Below are 13370 nucleotides of genomic sequence, written 5' to 3' on the forward strand. Positions count from 1 at the left end.
GCGATTCTTGAATGTGTTAGCATTTAGCCTAGCCCCATTCATTCCTTTTGCTCCAAACAAAAGTTTTATTTTGTGCCACCATACTTACTCGTGTAACAACTCATGTAACAGTCTTTAAATAGGGAAAACATGGAAGTGTTTGGTGACTTCTAAATTCATTCCTGTTTGGATCCTAAGGAATGTATGGGGCTAGGCTAAATGCTAACACATTCACGAGATGCTGTACAAAGACTAAAAGTGCACATATTGAAAAAATATAGGTATGTATTAATTTGCCTAAAGTGGAGGTAAGAACATATTAAAATATAAAAAAACTGTGGTGTCTTCCTTTAAAAAAGTAAATTACCTGGTTGCCTTGATTTAATTCAACTTAAAAATATAATTGACACAACATTTGAGTTAACTTATAATTTGTGATGGCGGTAAATAAATGCAGACTTTTGTTGCAGCTTGAGTTGTTAAATATCGCTTCTCAATTTGACCCATCGTTGTTTTTTTACCATTTCAAGCGGAAATGCGTATGAGGAAATGCGAGTGAGGGGTTCCAGCAGACCAATCAAATACTGACAGTCCACGTAGACTTGACGCATAGTTACATGCGCATCGTCCGACGCAGAAGTATAAATCACGCTTAAGTTTGAGCAATAGTAATAGTGATGCTTGTTTAGCAAACGCCCAGCGATTAGCATTGACCTCAAGAAAAAACGTATTCATTTACTGTATACGTTACGTATGAAATATGCAAACTGCTTGTTAAACTTATACGAGCATCATTAACATTTCTGTCATCGACTGCTTATTTACGAGTTTCAAGGGAATCGTTTAGTTTGAGATCAGATCTGTTTCACCATATGTCCGTGATGAAACACTGTAATATTTGACAGCACAGTGGGACACAAACTCTTTTCATTTAAAAGCTTCAAGGAACGCAAGATCAAGAGATGGTGCCGAGAAAACTAGACACCTCTATGAATATATGAATACCAATAAATGGGAACGAGTTCTGTATGTGGAAAAAACATTCAACCGGCCGTATCTGCAATGTTCTGCTTCTTGGGATATTAGATTTGTTTTTCTTTTCCAGTGAGGTTGTTAGTAACACAAGCATGTCATAATTACTACATACATTATCATCATCATTAGAAATACTGCAGTTTTAGACGTCACCTATAAATCTGCATTTATGTTTTCATTAGCCTTCCGCTCTTTGCCATTAATGTCTTTGCCATTAGGACCACAAGGAGCAAGGGGATGACTATAGTTGTGGCACTTGTATTATGGGCTGTAATTTGCATGCATATGATTTTTTTTGGTCTGATAACCACTGCTGGTTAGAGAACGACACTGAGGACTTTTTTGTATGTTTGTGTAGCGTACTGTATGTGTTAATAGGTTATGCAGGAGATGTGTTGGTATCTTATTTTATTTCTGAATAAAAGTCTTTAAACAGCCAGCCATCTATCACTTGCAGTCAGATGGCAAAATGTCCTATTGCTTATGAGAAACTAAGCTTTTATAAAAGAGTTGGGTAGCATGCACACCAAAGCTATGTTTTCAATTGTTTCCAGTGTTTTTCAAAAAAGCCAGCAGCTGGCATTTTTTTTTCACGTTGAAAGCCAGTGCTCGGCGGTTTTTCCGTGCTCATTGCTGAGCACAGAGAGTTGAAAAATATTCAACTTTGGGTAAAAAGCTCAGCTCGTCAATGTCTGTTCTCACATGGCCGTCCAATCACAGTGGAGGAGGGGTGGGACAAATATCACACCAACCAACCGGCGCATCGTTCAACAACTGATAAACAAAGCACTCAGCTGGAGAAAGCTGGCAGTCTGCTGAAATAAATCTGGCATTTGGCATCCGGCGGGTGTTTTCAGCTGCGTAAAAAAGCTTTGGTGTGCATGCACCTTTAGGGTTAAAGTCATTTCCACTTTTCTTTACTAAGTTTGAAATGCACTAAATATTTAACTTTATACATTTTAATGTCCAGGGTTTCCACAGGTCTTGGAATTTCTGGAATATCATGCAATTTTAAAAGGTCTTTTCCAGACATTGAAAATCAGGGGATTTTTTTTTGTGCTGGACAAAGATTAATCGCGATTAATCGCATCAAAAGTATATAATAATATGATGATAAGTTATGTGTGTGTACTGTGTGCAATTATGTTTATTTAACCACACAAACATACATATATTCATTTCAGAATTTTTTTATTCATATATCAATTTTTAAAATTTATATATAATATAGAATATATAAAAATATAAATATATAAATATACACAGTTTATGAATATCAGTTGTCAGACATACTGTATTTGTATATTTGCATTGATGCATATTCTACTTGCATCGTATTGAGAATAGTTATGACTTTCAACTGTAAAGATTATGGGAAAACCTGAGCAGTTTGTCTTAAAGGAATAGTCCATTTTCTTAAAAGAAAAATCCAGATAATTTACTCACCACCATGTCATCCAAAATGTTGATGTCTTTCTTTGTTCAGTCGAGAAGAAATTATGTTTTTTTGAGGAAAACATTTCAGGATTTTTTTCATTTTAATGGACTTTAATGGGCACCAACACTTAACACTTAACTCAACACGTAACAGTTTTTTCAAAGGACTATAAACGATCCCAAACGAGGCATAAGGGTCTTATCTAGCAAAACGATTTTCATTTTTGACAAGAAAAATAACAAATATACACTTTTAAACCACAATTTCTCGTCTAGATCCGGTCCAGCGCGACCTAACGTAAATGCGTAGTGACGTAGGGAGGTCACATGTTACATATATAAAACGCACATTTGCAGACCATTGTAAACAATAAACTGACACAAAGACATTAATTAGTGTCATTCAACACACAACAACGTCGGAACGGTCCACTTCCAACACACTTGTAAACACTGGGGCGGAGTTTCGCGTTCGTCATCTGTGACCTCTTGACGTCATGACGTTTTGCGTGAGGTCAAGGTGACGCTTTCAGGACTGGATCTAGACGAGAAATTGTTGTTTAATAGTGTATATTTGTTATTTTTTCTTGTCAAAAATGACAATCGTTTTGCTAGATAAGACCCTTATGCCTCGTTTGGGATCGTTTATAGTCCTTTGTAACTCCGTTGAAAAAAAACTGTTACGTGTTGAGTTAAGTGTTTAGTGTTGGGTTCCATTAAAGTCCATTAAAATGAGAAAAATCCTGGAATGTTTTCCTCAAAAAACATAATTTCTTCTCGACTGAACAAAGAAAGACATCAACATTTTGGATGACATGGTGGTGAGTAAATTATCTGGATTTTTCTTTTAAGAAAATGGAATATTCCTTTAAGTTCAAGTTACCACCCAAACCATGTCCTTGTGAGTGTATGTGTGTAAATGATCTTAGTATGCCATCTTTCACAGGATAATATGGATTACATCAGAGAAAGATCAATTGCTTGTGTCTCTGATAAGCACTCTGTACGCTTTGTTTCAGGGATTGCAGAGGAAAGCTCTTAAACATGTGCCGTAGTAACCAAGACTTGCCAATACTTGCTGCCATCTCCAAAACTCATCCGAATCAAATCCCCAATGATACATGCAAAGTCTAACCTGTAATTTAATTGGTAAAGCATTGCGTCAGCAGCACAAAATTTGTGGGTTTGATGCTTGGATGCACCGTGAGTCGGTTTGGATAAAAGCAGCTGCCGAATTCAGATTAAAATGTAAACGTCCAGCCGTACTGGCCTCATAATCTACAGTATCTCAGTTGGCTTCTGTGAGATTTTTGATATTTGTAGTTGTATGTTGAGCTCTGGAGTAAGTCTATGAACTGATGAAGCGTTTGATTTGACAAGGATGCCGGATAAGAGGATCAGAAGCGGCTGTTTCACTTAATTGATCCGGCTAAGTAAGAGCTCAGGGAAAACCGATTGATTGATTTTACACCTTGTAGTCCTACTTAAACAACTCACAGGTGTGAGGGTGCGGGCACATGTTTGTGTTATGACTAGTATCTGGGGTTTAAGCTTTTTGATGTTCAAAAACTGAAGTCAATGGTTACTATCTGCTGTGTGTTTACCATCATTTCTCAAAATATCTTCTATTGTGTTCATCAGATAAAAGAGATTCATACAGGTTTAAAACAACATCAGGATGAGTAAATGATGACAGAATTTTCTTTTTAAGGTGAACTATCCCTTTAAGTGAAATAATCACAAAAATGATTTCATGAACAAACATAAATTTATGAGAATAAAATGTCAGAGCAATAAAAAATAATCTGCACAATTTATTAGGCAATTAATTGTTAGCCAAATGTCATAATCATGACAGCCCTAATTTATGGTTTAATTTTTTACCTGATATAAATATGAGGTTAAAAGTCTACAGTACATGCAGAGGCTTTTTTATTATTTTCTTCCCTAACATTGATAAATTAATAAATATTTATATGTGACCCAGTCTGTGAAAACCCAGTCATTTTTTGTGTTTTACTGAATCATCAATGAAAATAATATTTTGTGAAAAATAACCATGATATCTTTAGTATTGACTAGTAGTGGATAGTATTGAAGTAAAGTAACTGTTTGTGTGTTGCAGACAAGTGCTGTGTTGTGTTCGGGTGGATGTGCTCTGCTAGCCGTCAGCTCGCTTCTGGCCATCATCACCATCTTCCTGCCCGGTGGAGCCTGTGAGCGGAGAATCTGCACGCTGGCTGGATACATGCAGATGGCTTCAGGTTAGTTTCAGGTTTACTATCTGACCACTGATCAGCTGTGCCCTTTCCACCCTGAGGATGCTAACATTGCTGACCAGTAAGATGCTGAATGTCAACAAAGAAAAGAATGACGGTGGTCACTCTGCTGAGACTACTGGATGTGTATACATGAAGTCTTGTCTGTATTACAGCATATTCTGACCAAGAACCACACAATTGTAGCTGGTTCCAACATTTCATTGCTCTCATCTATTACTTACTTATTATGTAATTTAAAGGTGACATAGAATGTAACGGAGTATTTATCCTTGTTCTGTGATGTAACATGTAGACAAAATTTTTTTTGTTTGGGTCTGTAATGCCTTAGAAGCTTTCTAAAAACCTCTCTCAGATAGCTCTATTAGGGTGGGGGATTTTAAACAAGTGGTTTTGCACCTTTTTGGCTCCCCCTACTGGCTTAACTTGCAATCTCATTACTGATTGGCTGACTTTGCTGCCACTCAAAAAATGTAGCCAATTATTTTAAAGTGGAGGGGCAGGGAGATGCCTGTGATGTCATAAGCATCAGTTTTTCAGATTGGGCCGTTTTCTGGCTGACATTTCTAAAAGAGGAATTTCTATGAAACTGAGATGTTTAGCATGTCTAGCACTTTTTGTATGTTCGTGAATGCGGGTAGACTACCATTATTCAACAAAGACAAGGTAAAAATGGTTTTTCATTCTCTGTCCCCTTTAAGTATACGTAACAGCGTGCATCTACATGGAGGAACAAAAGCCCTCCTGCACCGATTCTCACATCTCCCTTTGATATCTTATGATTCGGACTTGAGCTGTGCTGGCTTCCTGTTATGTAGTCTAACATCATGTTTGAACTGGTTTGTTCTGATTTTGACTGAGCCGGGGAGAAATAATATGATTTGATATGATGTAATATATAGCACTGGCCAAATTTAGTCAGCGCATCTTATTAGAAAGGCAAAGACTCATATGGCACCAACAAATCACATCAAAGTCTGTATGTTCACTTCTCAAAGTGTGAGCCAAACCCAGCTAGAAAAAACAAGTCAGACCAGCTTCTCTACTAAAAAGACCAGCTAAAATGAGCCTAAGCTGGTTTTAGCTGGTCTCCCAGCCTGGTTTTAGATAAATAAGCTGGTGTAGCAGGCTGGTTTTTGAGGGTTTTTTAGCCGGTCCTGCTGGAAGACCAGCTGACCCACCATCTTAAACCAGCTTGGCTAAGCTGGTTTGCTTGTCTAAGGTGCTTTGAGATGAAAGTAGCTGGTTTAAAATGGTCCTCTCAACTTGGCTGGTTAAGCTTTTCTCCCAGCCTGGTTTTAAAAGGGGTTTTAAGCTGGTCCGGCTGGAAGACCAGCTGACCCACCATCTTAAACCAGCTTTGACTAAGCTGGTTTGCTTGTCTAAGGTGGTTTGAGATGAAAGTAGCTCGTTTAAAATGGTCCTCTCAACTTGGCTGGTTAGCTGGTCTCCCAGCCTGGTTTAAAAGGGGTTTTAGCTGTGGATGGAAGACCAGCTGACCCACCATCTTAAACCAGCTTGGCTAAGCTGGTTTGCTGCTCTTAGGTGGTTTGAGATGGAAGTAGCTGGTTTAAAATGGTCCTCCCAACTTGGCCAAGCTGGTTAAGCTGGTCTCCCAGCCTGGTTTTATAGGGGTTTTTAGATGGTCAGGCTGGAAGACCAGCTGACCCACCATCTTAAACCAGCTTGGCTAAGCTGGTTTGCTTGTTTAAGGTGCTTTGAGATGAATGTAGCTGGTTTAAAATATTCCTCCCAACTTGGCCAAGCAGGTTAACCTGGTCCCTCAGCCTGGTTTTAGAGGGGTTTTTAGCTGCTCCAGATGGAAGACCATCTGACCCACCATCTTAAAGCAGCTTGGCTAAGCTGGTCTTAGATGGTTTCAGATAGAAGTAGTTGGGTTTAAAATGGTCCTCCCAACTTAGCCAATTTGGTTAAGCTGGTCTCCCAGCCTGATTTTAGAGGGTTTTTTAGCTGGTCAGGCTGGGAGACCAGCTGATCCACCATCTTAAACCAGCTTGGCTAAGCTGGTCTTAGATGGTTTCAGATGGAAGTAGCTGGGTTTAAAATGGTCCTCCCAACTTGGCCAAGCTGGTTAAGCTGGTCTCCCAGCCTGATTTTAGAGGGTTTTTTAGCTGGTCAGGCTGGGAGACCAGCTGATCCACCATCTTAAACCAGCTTGGCTAAGCTGGTCTTAGATGGTTTGAGATGGAAGTAGCTGGTTTAAAATGGTCCTCCCAACCTGGCCAAGCTGATTAAGCTGGTCTCCAAGCCTGGTTTTAGAGGTGTTTTCAGCTGGTCTGGCTGGAAAGCCAGCTGACCCACCATCTTAAACCAGCTTGACTAAGCTTGTCTTAGATGGTTTGAGATGGAAGTGGCTGATTTAAAATGGTCCTTCCAACCTGGTTAAGCTGGTCTCCCAGCTCAACCAACTAAAACCAGCTTGACTGGCTAAAATGTAGCCAAAACCCATATAAACCAAGCCTACTACACCAACTTAATCAGTTAAAACCATGCTGGGAGACCAGCTAAAACAGGCCAACCAGCTTAGGCAGGTTTTAGTTGTTGTTTTTTTCAGGAGGGTTAAGATAGTCAGCCTGGTTTTAGGAACATGGACTATCAGTTCCACCTCATCTTCTCCAGTCAGCCAATGAATTTTATGTAGACCAGTTTGGACAGCTACATAAGCAGGGCAGGACAATGTGATGGTGTTGGTTGCTGTATTACTGAAAATATTCTAACATACACGCCGTCAAATTTTCTGAACATAGAAAAAATGTTGCTACCAAACTACCCGTCCATCCGAAAGCACTTTGTTGCAAAGTGAATCAGTCAAAGGACTAAATTAATAAATAAAAGAATAAGGCTGCATCCAAAATCGCCCACTTCCATACTATATAGTAGGCAAAAATGAGTATGTCTGAATTCATAATATTCGAAAAACTGGCGAAAAGTACCCGGGTGATGTACTACCACCGTCAAGTTCCCGAAGTGATCGTTCATTGGACACTTTGGTATCCCGTGATCCCCTAGAAGAGGAGTTATCCAACAAAGAAGAAGTCAGAGGGGTGCTGTTTTATTCAAAAATAATAAGCTGTAATGCGGCTCTATTTAAATGCAAATACAGTACATATAAAAATATTAAACAGCTGTCCCTTGCGTCCATATTTATACTACCTACTGTTTTAACGGTCCACCTCATCTAATTCAGTACCTACTCTCACAGTATGCGATTTTGGACGCAGCCTAAGTGTTTGCTCTTGGAGGCGGTTGCTAGGCGACGGCCATCACCAGAGTGTTGCGATGGCACAGTTAGGGTACTCACAGATTTAGTGGGCGCTGTAAAAAGACAATTACAGGTCCTTAACACAGGTCACCGGTTCAAGGGTCCCAGCATGACTTACATACTGGCCTTCATTTAACAGGCAACAGCACCTATAAACAACACCATCTGTGCATTTTATTCATATTTGCACAGACGTTTCATAAATGATTTGTTTATGTGCCAAATAAACATATAAAAAATATATTCCTTGATATTTTTCAGACAATGAAAAGGGGATTTATTGGGAGTGGGGATAGTGTTCAATTAAATCCTTGGTTTAATTCAGGCCTTGGGCTTTCCGTTGATAATGACAGAGAAACCTTAAATAATTTTAACAGCGGAGAATAAGTGCCTCATGCTGATATATTTCCATGTACTAATTAGAAAGTAATGATATTTCCATAAAGCTATTGTAATAAGGGGAATGTAAAAGGCCACAGACTTTACAACAGATTGCATTGGTATTCTCAGTGCGAGGCACATTTTCAAAAGACTTTCAATCAACCTCAGCTCAGATAGATGCTGTAAACAAGCTTTCTAGAACAAATATGCCTCGCAAAAATAAAAGTGCCATGCTGTTGCATGTAAGAGGCTTTTATAAAAGTTTTTTTTATGTTGAAATGTGTGAATAACCCCTTTTGAAGAAAGTTTGCTTTAGTGGGACAAAGATTGGAAACTAATAAGATGCTAAAGGTTCAGTGTGTTGCTTGAGGCTACATTTTACATTTAATGTTTATATGCTGTTTACTGAAGGCTCTCGTCCTTGCTTTTAAAAATGTAGATCGATGTGTTTTTTGTGCTGAACATATTCTATTAAAATTAACTATATAAAATGAAACGATGAAATGCTTTTAGACGGAGAGTTACTGTTTAAAGACATGCTGCCCCGCACCAGGGTGTCATGCACCAATTTATTTGAAGGGGGCACAGAAATTTGTGCATACACCAACATCAAACGAAATATTATAGAGCTTTGAGTCTGAACACCCCTGCCTTAATGCAAAACCCTCCAAAATAAAAGTGTTGACTAACTTTCTTATCAAATACTATTTAATCGGAATAATGACATATTGATATCATATTTACATCTGAAACGGCATGTTTAATTTATTTAAGTTTTAATTAATGACTTAATTGTGTCATTAATGCATTTTGCACAACAACTGCATTATCCTATGAAATAAATGTAATTTTAAATCCATTAAGTATATAAACAACGAAAATGACGTGATTGATTTTAATGTTCAATAATGATTAAAAAAAATTGCAGATAAAATTATTAGAGGAATGCAGTATTGCATCAAATTTTACCTCATATGTGAGCATGTGTGATTCTGCACCCCCATGAACTCTGGCGAACTTTGGCGTTGTACCAAGATTAATCTAGAAATCTCTACTAATATAACGTCAAGACATTTTAAACTATACATTTTCTACACGGAGGTTAACTGCACATTACCGTACTGGGGTTTGGAAATGTTTTGAGCGTTTCACACCCGTGAGCGCGCTCAGATGCTAATGACGTCTGCGACTGTGCTGTCTGCAGCGCCTGCCTCCAGAATAAAGTAATGTAACACGATTAAACCAGCGAAAATCTTCAAAAAGTGACAAGGATGCAGCACAGAATTGGTAATATTGTGCATATTAAACCGATTAAAAGACAAATAACAGCTTAATGGTTGCATGGAAAACCTATTTGGCTCAAAAAACCAAGGGGGCACGTTCCCCTCAGTTTGAATGGGCATGATGCATCTGCCCTGCACACTATTGATATAAAAATAAAGCTTTTTAAAGAAAAAAACATGTGCTTTCTTGCTTTTTTATAATCTGAAGAACCTTTGTTTACCCCAAAGAAACTTTTTTTGAAGCAGAAAGGTGCTTCGGATGTTAAAGTCCCCATGAAATCAAAACTGACTATTTGTATTTTTTATTTGAGTGTTTATTAAAAATTATTTATCCGTCAAAGTCATATTTTTTTACATTCATGTCCCCTCATGAACCTTAATCAAAATCTAAAAATGTACTTCTGCAGTCATTATAGTGATCATTCTCTGATGATGTCAGGTGGACTGTTTGGGCGGGAGCATCCATCCCGCCCCCTCCAATGGTCAATTAGCTGTGATTTCTCTTTTTTTAAATGCAACGCCGTCTTTTCTATATCCAATTAATTCACAGTTGAAAACACAAGCCAAGCCCACTATTATTTTTGTTTGATATTCCGTTTCACTCGGAAATACGCCACAATGCCGTCGATCGTGACTTCCGGTTCACAGGGTCTTTAAAGGTTCTTTCAGCCAAATTTTTTTATCTATGGCATCATGAAGCACCTTTATTTCAACGAGTGCAGAGACTTGACCAACTTGTTTTCTAAATTAGAGACCTTTCAATACCAAAAGTTGTATTTATAAGTATTTTGAAAACCGTCCACCTGACTTTAGTGCATCATACTGTGAGCCTGATTTATTGTGAGGAGCAACAACTTACCATAGTTTTCTTTAATAATGATGAGGAAAATGGAAAAAAGGCATTTACAAAAATTGATAATTGATAGGCTTATCATTCAAGTTAAACCACTTATGCTTAGTTAATAGTTAATATGACATAATGAAACACAATAATTTTCTGTGATTTAATCAATAGAATCGTGCTGCAAATAGAAAGCTATTACCAAAGGGATTTGTGCCTCATGAAACTGAATTAAACTCAGCCTTGATAGACTTAAACTCAGCCTTAATAGACTTACATTAATGCATTTGGCAGAATTATCCAACAGTGCCATTGATTTCTTCATTTGTTTCAAGGGAATTGAACCCATGGCCATGACTTTACCAGTTGAGCTTCAGGAAAGCAAGAACAATAATCAAGGTTACAGCAGATGTTGATGTAACCTTTTTTTAATGCCGCATGCAGCATTTGCAATATATAGCATCTCATTAGCATCGTAATCCAATTCAAAAGTCTTAAGTTCAGTCCACATCATCTTTACATTAAGCAAATGGTTTGCAAACTCAGCATCGACTATAAGACAATTTACACTCTGGTGCATTTGCTTTGTTTTCTATTCTTCATAAACGGGTTGTTTCATGGCTAAAATATGGATGTAAAAATCACGAGAGAGAGAGAGAGTGTGTGTTTATTTGCTGAAATGCAGGAACTGGAGGATAATGGCCCTATGAGAATAATGAAGGTATTATGTGTAGACAGTGATAGCGGAGCTGCATTAAATGCGATGACGGCAACTTTAACACTTATTCGCAACAAACAACAGGACCTTATGCCACTGATTCATCAACGTGTGTGATAGTTAGCTTGAAGATACACAGCGCATATGGAGATCGCAGAAGTAATTTGCAGTGGAAGAAACTGAATTTAGTGAGGAGAGAGAAAATTACATGAGCCAGTGACCTTTCTTTCAATTTCTGTTGAGTCATTGGTCGAATTTATGCTTTTCCTTGATGCCAACTTGGTCTGTACGAAATCATCTTGACTAAAAAAAAAAGAAGAGAGAAATGATAAATGATGTAAGGTGTTTTCAGTGTCATGCTGGCCGTGATGAAAATACTGAAATGCGTGATCTGTTCTTCCTGAGGATGTTATTTATGGTTTACGAGGCATCTAGTGGATGTCCGTCTACTCTCCTGTTTGAAATAAAACCCATATGGACGGCGAGCTGTGAGAAGATTGACACTGATTCTCTGATTAATGCTTTAACTCTTTCCCCACCAGCATTTTTCATAATTTTCACAAAAGTTGAATGCCTCCCAGAAAATGTTCTTCTTTAAATATATAAACATACAATATATTAAATGAAAGAACAGACAATCTGCTTTAACTCTTTCACCGCCAGCGTTTAAAAAAAAGTTGCCAGCCAGCGCCAGCGTTTTTCATGATTTTCACCAAAGTTTAATGCCTTCCAGAAAATGTTCTTCTTTAAATATATAAACATACCAAATGAAAGAACAGACACTTTGCTTTCAAACAAAAAAAAAACGTTTCATCCTACCTTCAGTGGTTCTTTTGTAATCAGCTTTTGAATATGGGTAGGTTTTTGCAAAAACACCATATTTTGAGCAAAAAGCAGAGATAATTCCATTTTTATGACGGACTTTTCATAGAGATCCATTCAGAGCGATCTTTAAAACAGACATGGACATGCAGCCGCTTGCCATAGGGCAATACTTCCGGGTTTAAAAAGTTGCGGAAGGGCGCCACCTGGTGGATAATAGCGGTATTGCGGAAAGACGGAAAATCTCGTCTTGGCGGGGAAGCGTTTTCTCTTAATTGACGAGATATCTCATCAATGGCGGTGAAAGAGTTAAAAACAAAGTTTCATCGTACCTTCATCAACACAAAAAGCAAAAAGCTGAGATAGTTCCATTTTTATAAAGGACTTTGACAGAGATCAGATGCAGAGCGATTCTCAAAACTAAGATGGACATACAGCTGTTTTCCCTAGGGCGATACATCCGGGTTTTATACGTTTATAAGCGGTATTGCGGATTGACGAGATAACTCGTCAATGGCTGGAAAGAGTTAATGTCTGTTTGACATTTTGACATCTGCACTGGATAACATTTAAATTATAATTTTTTATAGTTACCGGATTCATTGATGAGGTGTACTGTCTTCATAAAATATTTAAAGTTCACCTATTTCATTGCTAAAAAACAATGTTATTTTGTGTATTTGATGTGTGTTTGCGTCGTTTATTGTAAAAAAACAAATTGTTTCACACATACCGTAAATTTTTGTAGCTTCAAATATCCCTGTCTTCCTCAAATGCTTTGATTTCGTACAAAACTCATCGATTTAAAAAGCGCTGTTTCCCTGATTGGCCAGCCAATCTGTAGGTTGTGATTGGCCTGAATACCTCTGACATCAGCCGGAAATGTGTCGCTCCTTACCATGTTTGAAAGATTCGGTTACCACACAATATTAAAGTAAAAAAAACATTAGTGCAACTTTCATGAAGTTAAATCAATAAAAAGTAGGGATGCACCGAAATGAAAATTCTTGTCCGAAAACGAAAACCGAAAATGAGGAAACCAAGGCCGAAAAACCGAACCGAAACACCGAAATAAATTATTATGCCAATTATTAGTACAAATGCATGACTATCACTGTGTACTAACTTTACTAGGGGTGTGTGACAGATCACAAAACTCACGGTTGAGATCACATTACAGTTTTTGAGGCACGGATCGGATTATTTTTCAGATCAGCAAAAAGGGGGTGGGGAAAATTTTATAACAAATAAAGAAATTACAAACATTTATAAAAAAGAACAAAGCTGCACATTAATAAGGGCTAACATTAGC

At 37.9% G+C, this 13370-nt stretch overlaps 1 protein-coding gene across 1 annotated transcript in view; it reads left to right on the plus strand.

Moving 5' to 3' along the window:
- The window catches only part of LOC135774533 (LHFPL tetraspan subfamily member 7 protein), a 143993-nt gene that overhangs the window by 29054 nt on the left and 101569 nt on the right, over nucleotides 1-13370 (plus strand). Inside the window, exon 2 of the mRNA XM_065284657.2 lies at nucleotides 4577-4715. Within this exon, the coding sequence (XP_065140729.1) occupies nucleotides 4577-4715 (139 nt within the window). The remainder of the gene's footprint in view (nucleotides 1-4576; nucleotides 4716-13370) is intronic.

Source organism: Paramisgurnus dabryanus, chromosome 5 (genome assembly GCF_030506205.2).
Source record: "Paramisgurnus dabryanus chromosome 5, PD_genome_1.1, whole genome shotgun sequence".
NCBI lineage: Eukaryota > Metazoa > Chordata > Actinopteri > Cypriniformes > Cobitidae > Paramisgurnus > Paramisgurnus dabryanus.